This window comes from Elephantulus edwardii, unplaced genomic scaffold (assembly GCF_000299155.1).
Source record: "Elephantulus edwardii isolate Elephantulus edwardi_28Jun2011 unplaced genomic scaffold, EleEdw1.0 scaffold00135, whole genome shotgun sequence".
NCBI lineage: Eukaryota > Metazoa > Chordata > Mammalia > Macroscelidea > Macroscelididae > Elephantulus > Elephantulus edwardii.
The window spans coordinates 7,516,645-7,541,530 of record NW_006399885.1 but is presented as its reverse complement, the minus strand read 5'-3'; the positions used below and the strand labels follow the sequence as shown (position 1 = coordinate 7,541,530).

The window sequence follows — 24,886 nt, the reverse complement described above, 5'->3', positions numbered from 1 at the left end:
GACCCCACCCTTAGCCCAGTGCCTTGACCTACTTACTTCCCAGCTCCACCCTCCACCAGGATAACCCTTCCCATCTGCCAAGTCCCTTCAGAAAATATCTTCCATTGTCCAACCCAAGGGGAAAAAAAGGTGAACATACAACTGTAGGAAAGAAAAATCTCAGTGGAAAACCACATCCCTCTCCCCAGTCACAGATTTTTGCTGTGGCATCAGCCACAAGGGACAGGAATTTGAATGTAACAGCCTTGGACTTTAAAGCCAGCTATCCGCCTACAAGCACAGTTTTGTCACAAACAGCCCTAAGGTTAAAAGAATCACATCCAGACATACATATACAAACACACAAAAAACACACAACTTCATGTCTATAGCTCATTTGTTCTCCTTTCTGATAGCTCAAAAAGTACTTCTTAAAAGCACCAAAAAATCAGTGAATATCTGCATTGTTGTTGTTAGGTACTGTTGAGTTAGCTATTACTTATAGTGGTGTTATGAACAACCAATCTGAACGTTGCCCTGTCATGCTCAAATACACTCACACAGTCAGTCTGTCCATCCATCTTGTTGGTTTTTTTTTTCTTTTTCCTATTATTAATGATTTTTATAATGAAACATATACATTTTTACAGCATATTCTTTCCATTTAATTTCCCCCCATTCATTGTTGCACATTTTCCTTCCTGTTCACCCCTCCTCCCAGTTCATTTTTCTCTTTAAAGAAAAAAATTCTTTCATTGTTATACAATCCCCCCAGTTGACTGTTCACTTTAATGTGCATTTATTTTTCCATAATCTTATCATGAAAATAATACCTAATCTTATATTCCTTTTAAACAGTTCTGTCCTTCATCTGTTTCAATGTATACATTATTTGTCCCATCTTTCCTTAGAATCCCCACAACCCTGATGTCAGTCCTGTTTTACAACAGTGGCACTATACAGTATTTGTCCTTTTGTGCTGAAATATTTCACTCATCATAATATGCTCCACAGTCACTCATCTTGTATAATATTTCATGAGTTCCTTGTTTTTCAATGCAGCATAGTATTCCATTGTGTGAATATACCACAGCTTCTCTATCCATTCATTTGTTGATGGGCTCGTAGGATATATCAACTCTTTGCTACAAAGCTGCAATAAACATTGAGTTGGTTTTTGTATATGGAGTGAGGTATGGATCTTGCTCGAGTTTTTATAGATAGTTTTCCAATTTTGCCAACACCTTTTGTTAAAAAGGCTATCATTTCCCCACTTAACAGATTTCATCTCCTTGTCAAAAATCAGTTGACCATAGGTAGATGGGCTGATTTCTGGAGTCTCACCTTTACTCCATTGATCTATGTGTCTGCCATTGTACCAGTACCATGCTGTCTTGACAACTACAGGTGTGTAGTAGGATTTGAAATCAGGGAGTAAGATGCCTCCTACCTTCTTTCTCTTTTTAAGGAATATTTTGCTTATTCTGGGCCTCTTTCCATTTCAAATGAAATTGGAGATTGCCTTTTCCATCTTGTAAAAAAATGAAATTGGTATTTGTATTGGGATTGCACTGAATGTGTAAATTGCCTTTGGTAATATTGTCATTTTCATAATATTGAGTCTTCATATCCATGAGCAAGGTATACTCTTCCATTTCTCCAGGTCTCCATCCATCTTGTTAAGGGTATTTCTCTTTCTCTGACCCTCAGTCTTTCCTAACATGATGTTTAGTTCAAAGGACTGACACCTCCTAACTGCATTCTACAAAGATCACCCGGGTGCACATGCTCTAAGACAGACTTGTCCATTCTTTTGGCAGTCCATGGTATAGTCGGTATTCTTTGCCAACACTGTAATTGAAGACATGGATTCTTCTTCAGTCTTCCTAGGACATTTTCCAACTTTCAGAATTATGTGAAGCAACTGAAAATATCATGGATTAGGTCAGGCCCATTTAAATCTTTAAAATGACACCTTTGCTCATGAGCACTTTAAAGAAGTCCTGGAGAGCAGATGTGCCCAACGTAGTATTTCTTTCGAGTTCTTGACTTCTGCTATCATAGATGCTGACTGTAGCTCTTAGTAAGATGAAATTATTGACAACCTCCATCTACCATGATGCCGCATATTAGTCCAGGCGTAGTGATTGGCTTTGCCATTTGGAACCAAGAACCAACAATTTTCCAATTCAATAAATGACTCCTTCTTGAGGTAGAGGATCTTTACAGAGTCACTCCAATCGCATTTCTTTACCCTCTTCCTAAGCTTGGTTTTGTCTTCTATGTTTTATTTCATGGAAATCTCCAAATGTCTGAACATTAAGCTGGAAACAGGACAATAAGATTTATTTGTTTTGTAGATTGTATTGTGTTCTGGCCTTCACCTACTACAAGGGACAATCCTGTTTAAACTCCCTCTTTCTATATGTTAAATTGGCCTTGCATGGAGTCCTGTTTCCTCTCAGCTGCCTTCAACTAAAACCTTAATCCCTCTGTTCTAAATCCCAGGGTGGAGAATGCTCTCCATCTGAGCAGTCCACACACTCAAGACCTTATGGAGATATCATCAAGCCATATTTCAAACCTACACAAACATTGGAAGTTCTTTTGCTACAATTACCTGCCTATCCATTTCAGATTGCTTTTGAAATAAAACTTAACTCTCTGTAGGAAAGAAAGATCCTGGCTGAAAATAATAAATAAGCTATTTGTTTAGAGAAGCATTTTGTTCAGGAAGAAACCATGTTCTAATTTCCATAAGCACAGAAGGAAAGGAATGGGTCCGAGGCGAACAAGCATCTTAGTGAATTCTTCCAGAAGCGTGGCAACTCATCAACTAATGTCCAGACCTCAACGACGCCAGACTTCAAAATGGCTGAAGTATATACATATGGAAAAATAAAGCTTCCCATAAAAGCTCATTAAGGATTGTGAAGGGGAATGGGGAATCATAAAATAACGAGCTGAGCATATAAAGAGGAAGTTTGCTTTCACCCTGGGCCCCCTGATGCTGGACTTCAATCGATGGGCACAGTGAACATCTGCTCTGGTCATCCTGAATGGCCCAACCGGAGCACCACAGTGATTTGTTTTCAGACAAAAAAAACAATATACTAAATCAAAATGCTGTTTTCAAGAGGTCGTTTAAAAAACATCAAGACGGTGAGGGGTAGGAATGAATCTCCCCAGACAACAGGGCACTGTGGGCTATGATACAGTATGATGATGTGTCTGCCGGTGATGGCTGTGCATGGACCAGGCAGCTGTCAGCCACATAAACACACAAGACAGCAGGAACAGAGGGGAAACAGAGCTCTGCTCACCTCAACTTTCCCAAGGGTGAGTCTTTGAGCTTGTGAGTGTTGATGTTAGGTGCCATCAAGTGGACTACAACTCGTAGTGACTCCATGAACAATAGATCAGAACTCACCCTATTCTCCATCATCCTCCCAGTCTCAGCCAAGTTCTAGCCACTGTTACAGCCACTGTGTCAATTCACCACATTAAAGGGCTTTCTCTCTTTCCCTGACCCTCTATTCCCCCCTCCTCCCTCCCCATGATGTCTTTCCCCAAGGACATTCTCAAAGTGTATGAAATGAAGTTTTTACCTTCCTTGCTTCAAAGGAGCATCCTGGTTGCACTTTCTCTGAAACAAACTTGTATACTCTTTTGGCAGTCCACGAGATCCTCATTTCTCTTTGCCAGCACCACAGTTCTAAAGCACTGATTCTTCTGCAGTCTTCCTTATGCACTCTGCAACTTTCCGATGCTTAAGAAGCAACTGAAAAGACTGTGGATTGGACCAGACGTGCCTTAGTCTTTAAACTTACGTTCTTGGTCTTGAGAACAAGAGATCCTTGACAGCAGATGTTCCCGATGCAACATTTCATTTCTTGACTGCTGCTCCATGGGTGTTGACTGTGGATCCAGATAAAATTAAGTTCTTGCCAATTTCAATCTTTTCTCCATCGATTATGATGTTGCCTATTGGCCCAGTGGGGAGGATTTTTGTATCCTTGATGGTGACATATAATCCATATAAAAGGCTGTAATCCTTGACCATCTGTAATAAGTAAGTGCCTTGTGTCTTCATTTCCTGCAAGCAAAGTTGTGTCATCTGCATACTGCAAGTTGCTAATGAGTCTTCCTTCAATCCTGATGCACATTTTTCTTCATATAATCCAGCTTCTCAAATGATTTGATTATCATACAGATTGAATATATAAGGAGAAAGGATATAACCCTGACATACACCTTTCCTGATTTTAAACCATACAGTGTTACCTTGTTCTGTCTGGACAACTGCCTCTTACAGGTTTTACATGAGCAAAATTAAGTGCTCTGGGATTCCCATTCTTCTCAATGTTAGCCAAAATTTGTTATGATCCACACAGTCTTGACCTTTACATAGCCAATAAAACACAAATAAGCATCTCTCTTGTATTCTCTGCTTTTAGCCAAGATGTATCTGACATCAGCAGTAATGTTTCTTGTGCCGTGGTCCATATCCAGCTTGAAGTTCTGAAGTTTCTTGTTGATGTACTATCCGAGTCATTTTTTCAATAATTCAGTAAGATTTTACTCTTAGGTGACATTAATCACATTGTTGGATAATTTCTATACTCTGTTGGATCATCTTTTTTTGAGAATGGAACCAAATATGAATCTCTTCCAGGCACCTGGCAAATATCTATCTTCTAAATGTCTTGGCATAGGCTAGTGATCACCTTGAGAGTTGCTATGCCTCAACTGATACTCCACCAATTCCTGGAGCTGTGTTTTTTGCCAATGTCTTTAGTGCAGCTTCCTTCATCATCATTGGTTATTGATCATATGTTACTTCTTGAATCATTCAGTGTTGCCCAGACCATTTTTTTGTACAGTATATCTGTGTATTCCTTCCAACTTCTTGTGATACTGTCCTACACCATTCAATATTTTGTCCAGAGAGTCTGTCCATTCAGTATTGCAACTTGAAACTTGAATTTGTTCTTCACCTCTGTCAGCTTGAAAAATGAGAAGCTAATTCATCCCTTTCAGTTTTCTAACTCTAGCTCTTTGCACAATTTGTCAAAATACTTTATTTTGTATTTTGGGGGATGTCCTTTGAAATTTTCTATTCATTTCTATACCTGATAATTTCTTACCTTTGCTTTGGCCTTTCTAAATTCTAGTGCAAGTTTCAGTCTTTTAAAAAACATAAATACTTACTATACATATAGATCTGATCTGATGAACATGACAGTAATCATATTGCCATATTTGTGGAAAGAGTTGATTGCAAGCTAAATATCAGCACTTCAAACAAAGCCAGGAGCTGACAGTGGAATAGACCACCAATTACTTACATGCAAGTACAAATTTCAAGCTGAAGAAAATGAAAACAAGTCCATGGGAACCAAAATACTACCTTAAATCTATTTCACTGAGTTTAAAATCATCTCAATAATAAATCTGATTTACGAACTAGTGATCACAGACTAGGTGAGTTCTGGGATGACATCAAAGCCTTTACCCATGAAGAAAGCAAAAGCAATTTATGACAAAGGATGAATATTATGGGGTGGAGAGGGTTTGAAGGCAGGAAAGAATACTGTCCTGAAATAATATTTCTGTTTTATAGGAGAAGATGAAGACCATTCACTGGTTCATTTGGCAAAGGCTATACAGCTCTACTATCAGGAGACCTGGTGTTGTAGTCCATAAGAGGTTGTGCTTCTCATTCAAAGGCCAAGCCTCTCTGTTGGTTCAAATCCACCAGCAGCTTCAAGGGAGCAAGATAGAATATCTCCAATGTAATTTACAGACTTGGAAACCAAAGGAAGTCAGTTATGAACTGACCCTGACTGGAGAGCAGTGATTTGAGACAGTGAAACCAGAGGGGAAAGAAACAAAGATGAACCCCTCCAACCAAACCTGAATATACAAGCATGCTCCACCCTTCTTCAACCCTTTTAATTTGAAGGGTGCCATTGCCTACACTTCCACATCCCATTAGTATTCAGTTTCAATAAAGACGGTTGTGGAATCCCCCTCCTGTAGCCATTTTAAAGGAAAAGACAGACAAATATTTGCCAGGAACTCCTAGGAAACCTCACAAGATCCTTTCCAGCCGCATGATGCTATAACTCAAGTATTTAATAACGTTTGGGGTGTAGAAGGCAGAGAGCTGCTGACAGACTACAGGAAGTGAAGTCCCCAGTGGCCACGGAGCTGCTGATGGGGGAAAAGAAAGGAGCAGGTGTGCTGGCCTGGTCGTCAGCTCACTGCCAGACCTGCTGTCCTCCCCCTCCTCTGCTCCAGGCCTGGACATCAGGCAGACCACCTGATGCAGGGGGCCCCATGTTCCCACCTGTGCCTTTGGAATTCCTTCTCCTCCATAGCTCAGGAATTATCTTGAGAATTTCTGGGAATGCAACAAAGAAAGAAGATGGATTCCATCCAGTTCTCAGAGCCACAAGGATCCTGTAACACCTCACTGCTGTGTTCATAGATGGGCCAGGCTGGAGGAGCTCTGAGAGGTGATTCAGAGCAGGTCTCTCTTTTGGATGGTAGAGGTGGAAACAGCAAAGCACAAGACTGCAAGCCCGAGTCATATGTGGCTCTTGAACCTTGTGTACATAAGCCTTAGAGTTAACCTGAAGGGCAAAAGCTCTTACTTCTTGCATCCATGGGATGAAGGCAACACATCCTTGAAAAGAGTAATCATCCCTCAGGTGTTCTAGCGAGGTGGCAAAACATCTGGCCCTGGTGGCACAATGATGAAGTCCTTGGTTGTTAACTGAAATGTTAGTGGTTTAAACACACCAGGCTCTTTGAGGGATGTTCTGTGAAGGTTAAGGTTGTGCTTCAACTTGGATGCCCATGAGTTACTGGTGGTTATGATGGAGTCATCCTATTGATAATATCTGAGAAGTTGGAATCATTTCCATGATGAGACGGGCTAGTAACAACAGTCAATTGAAAGGAGATTTCCACGGAGGTTTGTGGTTGCTATGTGCTCTCAAAGTGGCTCTGACTCTCAGTGACAAGAGAACACGCTGATCTCCTGCTCCATCCTGCATCATTGCCATAAGCTTTGCTGTCTTAAATCCCATTGTAGTCACGGTGTCAGCCTGTCTTTCTTTCACTGATCCTTAACTTTTCTAAGCATTATGTCCTTTTCCAGAGTCTATTCCCCCATGATAATAACGTGGTCAAATTATGTGAGACAAAAAGGACTGTGGCTTCACTTTGTCCAAGGTGGATGTGCTTATTCATTTGGCAGTCCATAGGAAATTCAATATTCTTCAAGGTCACAATTCAAGGCATCAATTCCTCTTCAGTATCCTTAGTTACCGTCCACTCTTTATGTGTAGATGAAGCAATTTAAAGTGCCATGGTTTGGGACATGTGTACTTTAGTCTTAAAACTGTTATCTTTCCTTTTTAGTATTTTAAAGAAGCATTTTATAGGAAGTTCACTCAATATAATATGCTATTGGCTTCTTGACTTGGGGTGTGGCTTGCAACAAGTGACTATGAATAAAATCCTCTTGCTTTTTGCTTGATTAGAACCTGGCATCTGGCTTGTCGTCATGTGACAGCTGCTTCTCTGGATTTGAGCCAGGAGCCTGCCATATTGCCTCCAATCTTGCATTTTTCCAACTTTTGAAGTAAGCAACCTGCCACCTGATTTCCTGATACTGGGTTCTTCAGCCCCTGCACCAATATGAATCAAGAGAAACCTTTATCCTGAATCTGACCCATGGACTGGAGACTTACCAGCTTCTACACAGATGTGGGTTATTGTTTATCTTTAGATAAATATCTCTCTCTGTCTTTCTCAGCCTCCCTGGTTGTATTTCTCTAGAGATCCCACCTTAAAACAGCTTCTGTAAAATTAAAACCTTGGTAGTAATTTTTGACAATTCTACCCTCCTTGTAGGATCCCTAAGAGTCATCAACTTGACAGCAAGAGAGTCTGGTTGGGTAGTGGAGATGCGTAACATTCACAGCTGAGATCTGAGCTCTCAGCTAGCTGAAAAGCTGAAATTTCAGGTCTACTCAAAAGTGGCTCAGAATAAAGGCCTGGTATTCTATTTCCAAAGAATCAGTTAGTGGATGCCCTAATACAGTTTGAGTTTTACACACATGGGCTTGCCATGTGTCATAGATGGGATCTGGCAATAATACATGCAATTAGGAGGTGAGGAGGAAAAACCAGCACAAGCTTAGGATAAGACTTAGATTTTGAGGATGGTCGACAGACCAAATGATCCAACAGCACATAGTCTAGGGATCCGAGGTTGGCTGTCTCCCTTTACTTTTCTGGTTGTTGACGAAGAACACTTCTTTCAGCCTCTGGCCGCTCAGCTACTGAGTACGTTTTATGCTGTGCATCTCCACCTGCAGCTTTTAATTTGGAGAGGAAATGTGGACCATGACTTCACTAGAGGATCCGATGACTGCTGACCATGAGGTCATCACAGCTTAAGCCTGGCTGATGCTCACTGCAGGGGTCTTGGGCAGCAACCCCTGGCAACAGCTACAGAGGGTGTAGTGGTTTAACTCACTGCCTTGCATTCCCAGGAAGGTCTGACTAGAGTGTACTAGAGCCTTTTGGAAGAGGGGGAAGTATAGGAATTGGAACTACAGAGAGTAGGCTTGAGGAGTGCAACCCTTCTTTAGCGGGGACAAGCATAAAGGAAAAGACATACAGCAGATTTGGGAGTTGAGGGTAAATATTTATCACCAGCATAACTAGAGATCTTGGGGGGACTTCTCATCTGGGCACAGAGCCTCCTGGCGAACCTCATGACTGGCCAAAGGAAATGCAACCAGCAGGACAGGGCCTCTAAAATGCACAAGATCAAGATACCAGAGGAACTCTGATGCACTGATGGTTCTTTCTAGGTGGCAGTACTCTGGAGAGGGACAGAAGGCACGTCCCAACTCTGGGCTCAGGCCCAGTTGGCCTCTCAAGAGAACGGGCCCAGCTCTCACCTGTGCAATGGCGTAGTCTGAGTTGTTGGTGGCCTGCATGCCCTCGTTCCCACTGATGCCCACACCCACGTGTGCAGTCTGGATCATCCCCACATCATTGGCCCCATCCCCAATGGCAAGCGTGATGGCCTTCACTCGCTTCTTAACCACATCGACGATTTCAGACTTCTGCAGAGGAGACACCCTGTAAGGGAACAAAGAAGGGTACTTCCTTAGACCAGCTTCCCAGGCAAAGGAGACAGCTGTGAACCACACTGAGCTGCATTACAGGGGTGGCTATTAGACATTGTCCAGAATCTATACACATGCTTTATACTCATACACAAAGAAGCTTGCAGAAAACAGTAGCTTATGGCTTTCCAGTGTTTGCCAACTTCAGACGAAATGCACAACTCAGAACTGAATTAAAGCACAGCTCGTTTCTAACCACATGTTTGGGTGGGAAGTTGGAAGGTGTGAGTGGGCCCGCTCAGATGCACATGTGCTCCTCTGAATGATAAAGGTAGTGGCATCTGCAGTCCCAGTACATCAGAAGACTCCCAAAGAGCTGACTCTTGGTTTATTGTTCATTACATGCAGCCTACAGCTGACATGGACATTGTAAAATCAGCTTCTACAGAAGGAAGCTCTGTTTGCCTAGGGGTACGGTGTTGCACTGTTAACCCAAAGGCAAGCAGTTTCAATCTATCAGCTGTTTTGCCAGAGAAAAACCAACATCTCCTCTTGTGTAATTTACAGCCTTGCAAAACCTGCTGGAGGGTAAGCTGTCGGTCGATTCTGATTTGGCGGCACTTAAACATCACATAGTAACAAGAACACAGATGTGAATGCAAATCAGCAAAGCATAAGAAAATCAAGCCCACGGCTTTCCAGTCCATTCCAACACACGGAAGCTCTCAGTCAGGTTCCCAATTAGGCTCTAGTGGCCCAGTGAAGAGGAGGAAGGATCTGTGATCCCAACCCAAAGGCACACAGTCCAATCCACCAGCTGCGATGTGAGAGAAAGATGATCAACCTTCTGTTCAATTTACTGCCTCTTAAAACTCACTGGAGGTAAGTTATGAGTTGGTTCCTACTCAATGGCACGTAAAAAGCCATTAAATGTCAATGGCTTGAATCTTACTGAGAAGAGACTCTCCTCCAGTGCAGCTGATAGATTCAAACCACCCACTTTCCAGCTAGCAGCAGCTCTACATGTAACATAGTGTACCACTAGACTAGAGTAGAGGGAAAGAGGAAACCCGGAGGTGGAGATGGCATTTGACAGCAGAGGCAGAGTACCACTAGAATGGGAGCCACAGGAAATGAAGGGCCACTCCATTTTAAGGGGAAACAGAGTCCAAAAGGTGAGAACCGGGATGACTTTGCTGAAAGTGCCAATCACCTAGGTTTTTACAAAGGAGTGGCACCCACTTCCATAAATAGCTTGTCTCTGGAAACCCTATGAACCTGGAGAAAGAATGAAAATTATGCACACAAGTGTTGAGGGCTATCATTCATAGAGTCGCTATGAGTCGCCTATGACTCGACGGCACTTTACAACAACAACAAAGAAGGCTAACTGCTCTTAACAGGCCATTTGGAGAGAATAGGAGCCTGGCCAAATATCAACCTCTGAGGTCTAAAGCACAGCACATAAATGATAAATAAGTATTTGGAATATCGCTTTGAACACCACTGGGTTGGCTTCGACTGAAAGTGACCACATGCAACAGAATGAAATGCCTTCCAGTCCTGCCCTGTTCTCAACACTGTTACTGTGTTTGCATCCATCGTTCCAGCCACTGTGACAGTTCAATTCACAGAGGAAAATCATGTGATATCTATTCTCCCTCAGAACAAATTTATTTTAAACTCTGCATCAGTGAGCCGGTATTAAATATAGAATGCTATTGGAATTTTCCAAATTCACTAAAACACACACACACACACACACACACACACACAGTCTAAGTCTTTTCTAGGTTTCCCAGAGGAACACAGATAGCACCTATACATAAAACAACAACAACAACAAACAGTTAAACCCATAGCCAACAACAAAACCAAATCAAACTCCCAAAACCACAACAAAACCCACAAATAGGAACTCAATCAACAACAACAAAATGACCCCAAACAAACCAAAACACTAGGTATTTTATTCCCCAAAGAATTCTGAGAGTATTCCTTTTCTTTTACAAACATGTAGAGAGGCTCTCCTCTTCCCCTGAAAACTTAACAGGATGCATACATGTGTATTTCAGAGATGTGGCAATTTGCTTACAGACCACAAAAATAAAGCAAATCACGAGATTTGTTTGTTTCCCAGCGCATAGAACAGTCGTGTTTACTCCAGAAAACAGTTTATAGGTATGTGGAAGCATTATGAAAATGTTTGCAATGTTGTGAGGACCACCAATAGGTGACCTAGGGATGCCAAGGGACCACATGTTGTTGGGAGAAATGGTACAATAGACTTGCCCAATGCATAGTTGCCACAAACATTCAAACTGTGAAAAAAAAAATTAAGTCGTACTATGACACGTAACATAGCAAAGAAAAATAAAGAAAGATATGCTCACAATAGAGCCCAAGTATTTAACCATTTGAGTCACTCAGAGGTTTGTTTTTTTAAGGAAGAGGAGACACTAAACTCTTCTTACTCATCCAGCATGTGTTTATGACGAAGTTTTCTTGCCAGTCATCAAAAGATGGATACATACACTACACTTACAAACTAGAATGAGCATGTAAAGTCTTTCTCCACTAAGAGCTATGCTGTCTTACGTGGCCTCAAACTCACAGAAATCCCTATTTTCAACACAAAAATCCCAAATCCACTGAAAGTGACTTGATTCTGACTCATTGCCACTCAACATGGCATAGCTAACTTTGTGATAATTGCTGACAACACTGTAATCTGTGGAGAAGCACACGCCACATCTTTTTTCCAGGAAGGTGCTGGTGGGTTTGAACAGCAAGCCTTCTAACAAGCAGTGAAGCGCTAAACCACTGCTCCAACTGGTGCCACCAGTGCTCCAACATACTAATCTTCAAATTTGCCTTCCCTTTCATGTTATCCACTCGGAAAAACAAGCAAGCTGGATATCAAGCATGAGAACTCCGCAAAGTCTTTCCTCAGTTATCAAGCAAGGAAACTAAGACCTTAGAAAAACAAAATCTAGGCCTGAAAGGGTTTCCAGAGCCTATACCATCCTTGGTAGGCCCCAGTATCCCTTTCATTATGTTTCACAAGGATTTGCAGTGATGGGAAGTCACTGCCTTCTGGGGGAGTGTCAATCTCTAACAAATTATTATTATTACTTTTTTCTTGTTGAGCAAATTTCAAAGCCCTTAATTTGGCCCTCTGAGGAAGGCTGAAATAGAAAGAAACCCTATCAGATCACTTCTCCTCAAGCCCACTTGGCAATGGCTAACAAGTCTCAGGTCCTCCAACCACTATTTAATTGGCATGCCTCAAATCTTAAAAATAGCCTCCCAGCACTATCTACTAGACAGCTGAGCGTGGCTGTCACCAGTGACTTGGTATCAAATGCCAAACTTACTTTATAGTAGCCTGATATAAATTTACCTAAAGCTTTACTGCTGATTACTAACGAACTTCCAGTCAGCTAAACATAAGCGATTTTTGAACACTCAGGAACATTAAGCTGTATCTATTCCATCAAAGATTCCAGAGTAATGACTTGGGGCCAAAAGCTGGTCTTTCTCATTACACGTTGACAGACACAACTCACATTTCTAACTTGCTAGGCAAGGGCAAATTTGTTCATTTCTAAGCTCGATAAAAGCAGAGAGCAAACACAAGCTAGAAAAAATACCCTAGAGGTCAAAGCTAAATGACTAGGCATGAACTCTGAAGAACAAACAAATCTGTCTTGACGAAGTGCTGCCAGAATGTTCTTTCGAAGCAAGGATGGTGAGACTTTGTCTCCTGCACATTTGGCCTGTTATTGGGATGGGCCAGCTCCTGAAGAAGATTATCATGCTTGGTAAAATAACAGGAAGTGTTGCAAAGAGAAAGGTCTTCAATGAGAGGGTTCGAGGCAGTGGCTCCAACAATGGGCTCAGACAGGGCAGGGGCTGTAAGAACGGTGGCAGTGCTTCATTCTGTTGAGTTCAGGGATCCAACTCCATGGCACCAAACAAAAACAACCTACAACTTAATGAGGGAGCTCAAGTGGCTTAGTGGCAAAGAAGCTGTGCTGCAATCCCCAAGGCACGTGGTTCATATCCACCAGCTGCACCATGGAAGAAAGATGGACAATCTCCTCCCATGAGATTAACTGCCTCTGAAAACCCGCAGGAAGGTCAGCCATGGGTTGGTTCTGACTCCACAGTACAAAACAACAAGAAGGAGGGAAAAGAATTGAGTCCTAGGGGTTTTTGTTTTTTTTCAGGAATAAAATGGTGGAAACAAGAACCACCCACCATATGAAGTGGTTTCCATGTATTTGTGTGAAATGACAGGAGAAAGAAGGAAAAGTCTCCCTGAGTGATTTACAGCCTCTGAAAACTGCCAGAGGGTTAGATATGAGTTGATTCTGACTCAAAGGCAATGAGTTTGAATTCGAGTTCTGACCTCCACTCAGCCCAGAGTTGTGTGCAAAACTTCAAATGTTGAAAAAGCTGGGGGGTGGAGTAAACACATATGAGAATTGCATGCTTCTGACCATGGGTCCACTGACAATGTCTGTAGGTACCCTGAGGCACTACAGCAAGATATTTATTTTTATTTTATTCTGGTTTACTTACAAAGTTCATATACATTGTTTTTAACATTGGATATTTCTCATTTCCCTCACCCCCCATCAAATTGTGTGACTCTGTGGTTAACAGCCCCTCTCCCCACACACAACCTCATTCCTCTGCTCCCACCCTCCCGTCCCATCCCTTCATTTTACAATAACGGTTTTATATACTATATGTATGTCCTTATGGGACTGAGTTATTTCACTCAGCATAATGCTCTCTAGTCCCTCCTAAGTTAGGTAGTAATTTACAAAATCATTTACAGCATGGTATTTTAAACTTTCAGGAGAAGCACAGTGACATCTGTCAAATATTGATATGAAATACTAGCTTAAGGCAGCTCACGGTTTCAATGCGAGGCCATTCTTTTGCCTGACATGATAGCTCTGTGGAGTAGGTTTCTGTGGTTTTAATTTTTAAAAAGCAAATAGAAAAGGCAATATGAGACAGGAAATGAGGGGGCGGTGTTCAGGGCTGGCTCCCCAGGTGAAGAAGTTGTGTAGGGCTCAACAGGTGCACACAGACCACTAGTGAGTGATTAGAGCTAGTGAAGGATTAAAAGAAGGATCATTTCCTTTCCTTTCTGTCGATTATTGCTTTCAAATGTCGGCAAAGTTACTAGGGCATAAATACTTCCTAAATTGTTTGATTCTACTTAGTAAAGGAGAACTAGTGATGTAATGTGTATGCACCAAGCTGCTAACGGAAAGGTTGGCAGTTCAAACCCACCAAGTGCTTCAAAGAAAAAAGATGAGATGTGTCCTTCTGTAAAGCTTTGTTGTTAGAGTTGGAAGCGACCCATAGCTGAGCCTTTGGTGAGTTTTTAGAGACAGTTAATTGCACAGGAGGAGACTGCCTATCTTTCTTCTATGGAACAGCTGGTGGCCTTGAACCATGTGCCTTCAGGATTGCAGGACGACTTCTTGCCACAAGGATACCAGAGCTCCTTTGTAAAGATTTACAGCCTCAGAAACTTGGTTGAAAGCCTTTATGATTGGAATAAACTCAGTGGCAGTGGAGTTTTTGCTACACAATAGTTAGTACGAGGTCACTGATGAACATTCTTGCCTTTTTAGTGGGAGACACAGTTTTGATTTCTGGTCAGTGCCCCTTACACGTAGCCACCATCTGTCTGTCCATGGAGGCCTGAATGTTGTTGAGATGCCAAATGGCTTTCAAAAGAGTTTCATGAGAGACTAGGAAGAAATGCCTGGCAATCTATTTCTGAAACCGTGAGCCCCCTTAAGCCAGAATTTCACACCAACACCTGAGAGATGTCACTATGCCTCCCTTGAAAATGTAAAGTGTTCCAGTGCAGCACTGCGCAGCCTCTGTTCTCTCCAAACCCCAGGGATCTGAGCTGCAGGTGATTGTGGGGAAGCTGCGGGAGAGGCAGCACTTTGCTCTGTTGTATGTGGGTTTGCTGTGAGTTGGGACCAACTTGGTAGTAGCTAACAACCACCACCACGACTTGATAGAAACTGTGTATTTTCTTTTTTGCCTGGATTAATGACCAAAAAATGACCTCGAAATAAAATAAACAAAACCTCCACTGCTATTGCTTCTGGCTCTTGGTGAACCCACAGGGAGAAGAACTGCTCTATAAGATTTCCATTCAGAAACAAACTGCCACAATCTTTCTCCCTTGGAGGAGATGGAGGGCTTGAACCATCAACCTTTCTATTAGTAGCCAAACATTTAATCACTGTGCCACCAAGGTGCCATGAACTCAGGGATTTTAGAAAGTCTCAAACCTCAGCCTGAAGCCCTTAGAACAACTCCAAATGCATAGTATTTCCTCCAGGAAGTGCCAATTCCCCTAATGATGTCATCACACAGTTGTCCTTTTTAGTCTTTTGTACACATGGCATGAAAGAGAGAAGAAACAGAAACTTAAATAGCACCTAGATGCACAATTATCCAAGATTCTGTGGACCCCCTGAGAGCTGACTTCTCAGGGAACTTGGACTACTGTGGAGAGAAAGGAGCCTGGCAGTAGCCTGGCATTTCCTCGGGGACCAGGAGCCAGAGGAGCGGGCAGGTTAGCTGGGTCGCTGAAAGTTCAGTCACAGAGACATCTTGCCGTAGGGTGCTGGGTGGACTGTGATGAGGAAACACAGAAGGAGCTAATCAGAGCCAAGGTTTCCTTTGAGGTTAAAGTCTTTCTTTTTCCATTTAGAAGTTTACCTATAAGCCAAGCCCAGGTTATACAAGTAGCAAGTCTGAAATGTTAGGTACCACTGAGTGGCTCTGATGCTCTGATGCACAACAGTACCAATCCCTGCCTGGCCCTGCTCCATCCTCGGTCTCAGCTGTACTTAGGGTCATTCTTGCAGCCATGATGGCAATTCATCTTGTTAAGAGTCCTCCTCTTCTTTTCTGACCCTCTATATTAGCAGTACATATAGTTCAAGTATGTTCACTACGCCTATCACTGTGGGATTTGCATCCCAAATCAGTCAAGTTGAAGTAATGACTCTGGCAGCTTAAAGTGCAGTATATGAACATCCAACATCTGTCTTTCTCCAAAGAGCAAGAAAATGAAGGGAAAACCTGACTGAGGTATATAAACTAAGTCATAGCCCAGTGTTCTAGAAGCATGAAATTCTCATCAAGGATTTATTATACCCTCAGCTGTAATGCCTTGAGAAAACATAATTCTAATGCACACCAGGGGTTCAAAACAGATGTCAAACAGCTAATTTTTACAGACGAGAATAGGCACCATTACACCTCAGCCACATACAATATTTTAGTATGCCAAGTTCCTACAACGTGCAAGCTAGCTCTCCTTTAATCTTAATTTGTGACTTGGATTCATATGTCATATTTAATAGATATTTCCAGCACATTCAAATCATAAAGTAAGAGCCCCAGACTGCAGCTGAGCCAAACGAAGTGTTTGTGGTACTCCTAGAACCTACGGAGGCCTAAGGTGGAAGGAGTTGCCCTGTGAACCCAAAAGTAGGCTGTTCAAATCCATCAGCCTGTGATTTACAGCCTTGGAAAACTTAATTGCAGCATACAGCAACAAGAAATAAAAAGAAGAACACTGGTGGTGACATAGTTGACGTGTTCAGCTGCCAACTGAAAGGTAAACTCAAGGAAAAGATGTGGGATTCTTCTTCCATCAAGATTTACAGCCTTGGAAACTGGTTTACAAGTTTCCTTGGAGTCAGAAATTATTTGAAGACAGTGGGTTATATATTTTTAAAAAATGGAATTAAAGATATTCAAACACTTGAAGAAGTACTCTTTCCATGTCTATCGTGAACACAGTAAATTCCAAAATAAAAAAAAAAATTCTCTATTTATTTTTAGATCAACACCCCAGATGGAATATCCCTTTAGTGGGCTTTGTGCTCCTGAAATTGAAAAATTAGCTCCATGGAGCTATTTTGTTAACACTTAAGGAAATCTCTTTTAGAATGAATGATCACACATTAACATAATTGACCTCTAAAACTCCTGGTTTCATGATGAGTTTTATGAAAGCTGGTTTTAAGAATCCAAACGTGTTGCATTGGGAAAATCTACTCTCAGGGACTTCTTTAAAGAGCTAACAAGTAAGAATGCCAGTTTAAAGGCTGGCCTTAGGTGATAAGGTACAACTGATCTGAGCCATGGTATTTTCAGTGCTTCACATACATCTGAAAGTTGGACCATGAATAAGAAAAACTAAAGAAAAATAGATACCTTTGTATTGTGGTGTTGGTGAAGGGAGAATGAATGTCACATGGGTTCCAAAAAAACAAATCAATCTTGGAGGAAGTGCAACCATGTTGCACTTGTTGTTTAGATGCAAGGATTATGAAACTTGATCTTACATACTTTGTGTATGTTGTCAGAAGGGGCTAGTCCTTGGGAAGAGACCACGTGCTTGAAAAAGTACAGGTTCAGTATAAAAGAGGAAGTCTCTCTTTAAGAGGGATGACACAGTGACAACAACAATGGACTTGCGCATGTCAGAAATGGTGAGGATGGTGCAGGACTAAGTTCTGGATCTATTATTCATAAGGTCACTATGTGCTGTAGTCAACTTGATGACATCTAACAACAACAACAGGTGTGTTCTTAAAATCTGATCTTACAATAATGTCTTCTTGTTTTTAAGTGTCAGTGAGCCAGAACCAACTTAGAGTCAACCCTCAAGGGGATTTTCAGAGGCAGTAAAGTGAATCACACGGGAAGAGACTGCCCTTCCTTCTCCTGTGAAGATGCTAGTAGACTCGGACTGAGTGCCTTTGGGATTGAAGCACAGCTTCTCAACACTTGGCCAGTTCTTCCACCCCATTTGTAAAGACATGACTTGAACATAGATTACAACTTTGCTTGGTCAAGTCAGAGAGGTTACAAAGACCTTCACTTATGGGCACCCAAGAGGACTTGAACGAGAACCACAATAAACTCACTCTTTTGGAATGTATTCAAATTTCTATTGATCTTCCGCCAGGTTTCAGAAGCTGTAAATCTTTATGCGAGGAGACTGCCCATCCTCAGAACAGCTGGTAGATTTAACTACTGACCTACCCAAGTCCAACATAATGGCACGCTATGCCACAGGGCTTGTCAATGACTTACTGATGGATCAGATTCACGAAATATTTTTACAGATTGGACTTCAAAGTTTCTTCTCCCCCCCCCCCCGCCCCAGACCGTCTTTAGGAGCAGAAAGAAGTTCAGAGACTGCTGGGGTGGCTCCAGACCACATTCTCTGCCATCGAGTTGATTCTATTCATAATGATCCTGGAGGAGCAGGAGAATTTCCCCACCAGGTTTTCAAGGCTGTCACCTTTAGGGATGCAGACTGCCTCATCTTCCCCCACAGTTAGCTCCAACAACCAATTCTTCAGTTAGAAGCTGACTGCTTAACCACATGCTGCGCGAGCTCTTTAAATACAACATAATGACCTCTGGAATGAAGTGCTGCCAGCAAATCACATGATTTCACTGTGAAACTTTCTCTTTTCTGTTCATTAAATAGTACCTTATGAAAAGAATTTTCTTTGGAAAAAAACACGTTGAAACAAAATATTATTACTTATAACAGTTATCCTAAATGCTAAGAATTGTAGCACTTGTAAGTATCTCATGTTGTTGGGAGATATACATGCCTCTAGCTATTACATCAGGGAGCCTTGGTGGCATGCTGTTGTTAGGTGGCACTGAATTGACAACACATCTGAGCCCTGTTCTTTCCTGTCCCATCTTCACCATCTCTGACACACACTTGAGCCCACTGTTGCAGTCAACTGTGTCAACTCATTCCGTTGTGGAGCTTCTTCTCTTATGCCAACCTTGCACCATTCCAAGCATGATGCCTTCCCCTTTTCAACATGTCCAAAGTATGAAAGACAAAGCTCCATCCTCTTTGCCTTCAAGGAATGGACTGTAACTGATAGGTTGGTGTTTCAAATCCACCAGCCGCATCATGGGATAAAAATGGACTGCACTGGCTAAAATTTATAGCATCAGAAACTTGATGGAGGGTAGCCATGAGTGAGAATTGACTCTAGTGAAGTAGGTTACCTAACATATGAATCTAATAATAATTGAATGATTCCATGTGTCTGTCTACTGTGTGTCCTCAAGGCTAAGCAGAACCACATCTGGCTCCTGTGTTCTTCCTTTAGATTTGCTGACCCACTTACACACCTCGCAGTCCAGTTGCTTGGGAGCCCTGGGCAATCATCCCCTTCTGGAACACCCTACATCTGTTCCCTGACCCAGAATGTATGCCTCTCTTGAAATGAAATCTCATGTCCCAGTTTTTGTTGCATCTCACTGTAGCCCCAATTTCCAAAAGCAGATGGTTTTGACAGCTGAGGATGGTCCCCAAACACACCACAGATGTCAGGCTGAAGAGAGAAGGGATGGGGAAAGATGACAGTGGAGAGGAACCCAAAAGGTGCCTGCTGTTAGCTTATTTGTATGCACAGAGAAAGGGAATTTAAACTGAATCGCTGATGGCTTCTAAAGACTGGTTTAAAAGCCCCTTACTCCAAAAATCTAAAGATAAGGAATTGCTAGGGTTTTGGTGGTACAATAACTAAATGCTTGATAGCCAATTGAAGGAGCTCTAGCAGCCTAATGGCAAGAAGCTGAGCTGTAATCTCAAAGGTGCACAGGTTGAATCCACCAGCTGTCCCACAGGAGAATGGACAATCTCCTCCCGTGCGATTTACTGCCTCTGAAAACCCACTGGAGGGTCAGTTATTGGTCAGTTCCAACTCGATGGCACAAAACAACGACAATGACAGCTGGTTGAAAGGTTGATGATTTGAACCCATCCAGTGACTGCAGGAAAAAGAGCTGGTAATCTGTTTCTGCAATGAATGCAGTCATGAAAACTCTACATTATTACTGTTGTTAGATGCCACTGAGTTGACTATGTCTCATAGCGATCCTATGAACAATAAATACGAATCCTGCGTGCTCTTCACAATCTCCGATGTGCTAGAGTCATTGTTACAGTGATGGAGTCAATTCAACTTGTTGAATATCAGTTCAACTCTGTCACATGCAGCTATGAATCAGACTTTACTTGATGGCAACTAACAGCAACAACAGATCATGGAAATATGGAAGCTATTGAGATTTTACCCTAGCACCATAGTGTATTATTTGTTGGCCTGCTAACTGAAAAGTTCAGTGGTTTGAATCTACCAGATGTTATCAGGAGATGATGAGGCAATCTGCTGCCATTAAGATGCATGCCAGAGAAACCCAATATAGGGTTGCCACGAGTCAGAAATGCAAGTGAGGAGAAACAAGGTAGGAGGCATCTCACTCCCTGATTTCAAATCCTACTACACTGCTGTGGTGGTCTAGAGAGTAAGGTAATCATACAACGACAGACACATAAATTAATGGAATAGAATTGAGAATCCAGAAATCAGCCCATCCACCTATGGTGAGCTGATTTTTGTGCCGTTTAACTCATAATAGCTCCAACTCCGGGCATCTTTGGTAAAGGACCAAAGACTGATAAAATCCAGAGTGAAACCTGAGTATGGTGAGCTGATTTTTGACAAGGAGATGAAATCAGTTAGGTGGGGAAATGACAGCCTTTTTAACAAATGGTGTTGGCAAAACTGGAAAACTATCTGTAGAAAACTCAAGCAAGATCTACACCTCACTCTATAAAAACCAACTCAAAGTGGATCATGGACCTAGGACTAAAACAAAGGACTATAAACTTCATTAAAGAAAAGCTTGGAAGAACTCTGGAAGTCCTAATCCGCAACATGAACGGTTTTCCAAGCATCATGAAAAAATCCTTCCAGGCAAGGAATAGATGAATGGGACCTTCTAAGAATCAAATCCCTATGTACATCCAAAAACTTCTCCAACAGGATAAAAAGGGAAGCCACTGCCAGGGAAAAAAATTAGGTAATGACATGTCAGATAAGGGACTTATATCTAGAATTTATAAAATACTTGAGTACCACAATAAGATAAAGGTAAATAACCCAATTGAAAAATGGACACTGGATATGAACACACTTCACCAAAGAAGACATTCAGATGGCCAACAAACACATGAAGGAATGTTCAGAATCCCTAGCTCTAAGAGAGATGCAAATCAGAACAACTATGAGATATCATCTGACCCTAGTAAGAATAGCAAAATTTAACAAAACAGCAAACATCAAATGCTGGAGAAGTTGTGGAAAAACTGGAACCCTTATTAACTATTGGTGGGAGTGTAAAATGGTACAACCATTATGAAAGGCAGTATGGTGCTTTCTCAAAAAGTTGCAAATAGAAACACCATTTGACTCAGCAATTCCTCTACTGGGAATATACCCTAAAGAAACCATAAACACTATTCAAGCAGATATATGCACACCCATGTTTATGATGGCTTTGTTTACAATAATAAAGAGCTGGAAACAACCCAAGTGCCCACAACCAACAAACGAATGCGTAGAGAAGCTGTGTTATATTCACACAATGGAATACTATGCTGCATTGAAAAACAAGGAACTCATGAAATATTATGATAAAATGGGTGACTCTGCAGGACATTGTGATGAGTGAAATATCTCAGTCACAAAAGGATGAATATTGTATAATGCCAATGTTATAAAATGACACTGACATTGGAGTTGATGGGAGACTGAGAAAGAGGGGATAAATAATGTATACTGCTTTGAAACAGATGAGGGACAGAACTGTTTTAAAGGGATATATGATTAGGTATTATTGTCATGACAGGAGTCATGAACGAAGGCTGCATAGTGGAGTGGACTTGGAGGGAGAGATTGTATAACAATTCTTTTACTTTTCAAAGAGAAGAGTGAATTGAGGGGGGAGGGTTGGGCAGGGAGAAAAGTGCAACAATGAATGAATGGAAATCTAAAGTCTCTGTAAACTTTCATTAAATTAATAAAAAAGGAGGGAAGGAGAATTACAAATTTTGGGAGAAAAGTGCAACAATGAATGAATGGAAATCTAAAGTCTGTAAACTTTCATTAAATTAATTTTACAAAAGGGAAGGAGAATTACAAATTTTGCTAAAGTGACTATAAACCCAATGTCCCCACCAAGACATAGAAAGTTGGAACATGTATACATGTCATTGGTAAATTGTTCAACCTTAGGTCACCAGTGTCAAGAAAATGTGATTGCCATTTTATTATGGTACCTTTCAAAGTTTTGTTCTGAATAGGTTAAATGTTTAAACCAATACAAAAATAATTAAAAAAAGAAGAAGAGAAGAAATACCAGTGAGGTAAAAAATGCAACAATTGAAGAATGAAGAAAGCAGTTGGATTTATGTCCAAGAAGCCAGTGCCTGAACAAGAGGTAGTCTCATAGAACAGAGCTAGAGAGCAGCACATTTTATAAACCGCAGTGAGTACTTGCAGAGGAAAGAAAGTAGAAATGAAAGCAAAAGCAATCCATAAGATAGTGGATTTAAGAACGTGGTACCAGTTGCTCAATTACTAAATGAGCATGGCAGCTAAATGTAGTCTACCATTGTCATATGTTTTCTAAGATTAAAATGTTAATGTCACTGACTAACACGAGGCCTATAGTCTGGGTGACTGGAGCCAAGAACGATATACTAAGGTGCAGAACAGAAGACGTGGCTCTATTAAGATCGTGCATGAGCTGAGCCAGAGAGGGGACTTCTATGGATTCAGACTGTCCAAGCTATTTTTTCATTATGACGAGATCACATTAGTATCGGGCTGTGCATATCATTCCATATGCTTAGATGTTAAACACTCATGGTAGAAGATACAAAGATAGCAGTTGCTGGCATGCTTCATTATAATATTAAAATCTAGATCCAGAGGAGTGATTTTTAGTATGCTAATGTCTCCCTTTTACTCATGTCTTGTGTATGGGTCAGTGACCTTTACGTTTTGTTGCCTTTTCCTGGTATTATCAAGTCCCTCACTGTGATTGTTGTTGTTATGTGCTGTCGAGGCACCTGCTCAATGTGATTCCTCTTAAAATAGTTCATTCTTTTTCTTCTTTCTTCTTCTGTCCTGGGAAATATTATTCATCATCATGGTGCCCTTCCTGTGGACAAAGGGATCTCTGATGCCATGGTCTACGGAGAGTTTCACTGTCCACCTGAAGGTGGCACTTGTCTGACGGTTCAAATGCACCACTGACTCTGCAGGAGAAGGGTGGGCAGTCTCCTCCCCTGTGAGTTACAGCCTCTGAAAACCCCCTGGAGGGTTCAGCTAGGAGTCGGCTGTAACTCAATGGCAATGCATTTCCTGTGGAAAAATTTTCTATTAATCCTTTAAAGGACACTCAAACTCACTGCCATAAAGTCAGAAAATATCTATGGATGGTGAAAGGACTCAGCTACTCCTGTGAAATATGAGTCAACAGGTCAGTGTTGGGTTTACTGGACTGCTAATCTAAGAGCCCAGAGGTGCTGATGATATACTCATTTAGCTATGGCTGAAGTATATTTATTAACTTAGATGAATTGAAAACAAACAAACAAACATCTTAATGAAAGTTTACAGAGACTTTGGATTTCTATTTATTCATTGTTGCACTCTTCTCCCTGCCCAACTTTCTCCCCCAGTTAGTTCACTCTTCCCTTTGAAAAGTAAAAAAAAATAAAATAAAATAAAATTTATTGCTATACAATCCCTCCTGCTACGTCAACTCCACTATGCAGGTTTCATTCTGGACTCCTGTCATGACAATAATACCTAATCATATATATCCCTTTTAAATAGTTCTCTCCCTCATCTGTTTCAATGCAATATACATTATTTATCCCCTTTTTTCCTTAGTTTTCCCCCAACCCCGATGTAAGTCTGCTTAACAACAGTGGCATTATGCAGTATTTTCCCCAGAGTTTTCAATGGTTGATTTTTCAGAAGTAGATACCAGGCTTATCTATGAGGGCATGTCTGCGTGAGCGCAGACTGCCACTTTCTCTATCAGTGACCAAGCAAGTTAACTCTACGCTCCATTCATGGGTTCCATAATTTGAATTTGCCTGCACTGGCCATCAGAGATTGCTTGCATTCAGCTGCACTGAGGGTGGATGTGTGCTAGAGTCCCACACCACAAGAACAGCTGGGGCAAGGAAAGCAGAGAAACAGACACTTGTGCAATTATATTCCCTTTCATCTTCAAGGTGCAATTTTCTGGCAGTTTTAGGAATTAAACAAATATACATGGCCACTTTGTGACATTTGAATGTCAGACAGCTTATAATTTCCAATGTATTCTACAGGTAAAAAGATTATTTGCATCATAACATGAGTAACCATTGTTAAATGCTTCCATGCCCCAAAAGAGATTGGTTTAGTTAAGAGTTACAATCAAATCAACAGCAAGAGATACAGCTCCAAAAAATTCACTGCTATAGAGTAAAGGCTGACTTGAGGAGATCCTCTCCAGGGTATCTGAGGTTGTAAGTATTGACAGAAACACACTTGCCTCATCTCCTAAGTAATAGCTGGTCAATTCAAAGTGACCAACATATAACTGAAGAACAAATTCAAACCTCGAGTTGCTATAATCAAGGATGCTTTCGGCAGAACGTTAAATGATCCCGGAAGTGTTAAAAAAAATGGAAGGAATATACTGAGTCACTGTATCAAAAGGAATTGGAAGACACAGAAGAATTTAATGAAACAACATATGAGCAAGAGCCTATGGTGATGAAAGAAGAAGTT

The 24,886-nt window shown here is 41.4% G+C and overlaps 1 protein-coding gene across 2 annotated transcripts in view; it reads right to left on the bottom strand.

The window, feature by feature from the left end:
* ATP8A2 (ATPase, aminophospholipid transporter, class I, type 8A, member 2) overlaps window positions 1-24,886 on the bottom strand; it is a 720,462-nt gene that overhangs the window by 322,066 nt on the left and 373,510 nt on the right. For both annotated transcript variants that reach the window (XM_006894116.1, XM_006894117.1), the window contains exon 25: window positions 8,964-9,147. In XM_006894116.1, coding sequence (XP_006894178.1) covers window positions 8,964-9,147 — 184 coding nt within the window. The remainder of the gene's footprint in view (window positions 1-8,963; window positions 9,148-24,886) is intronic.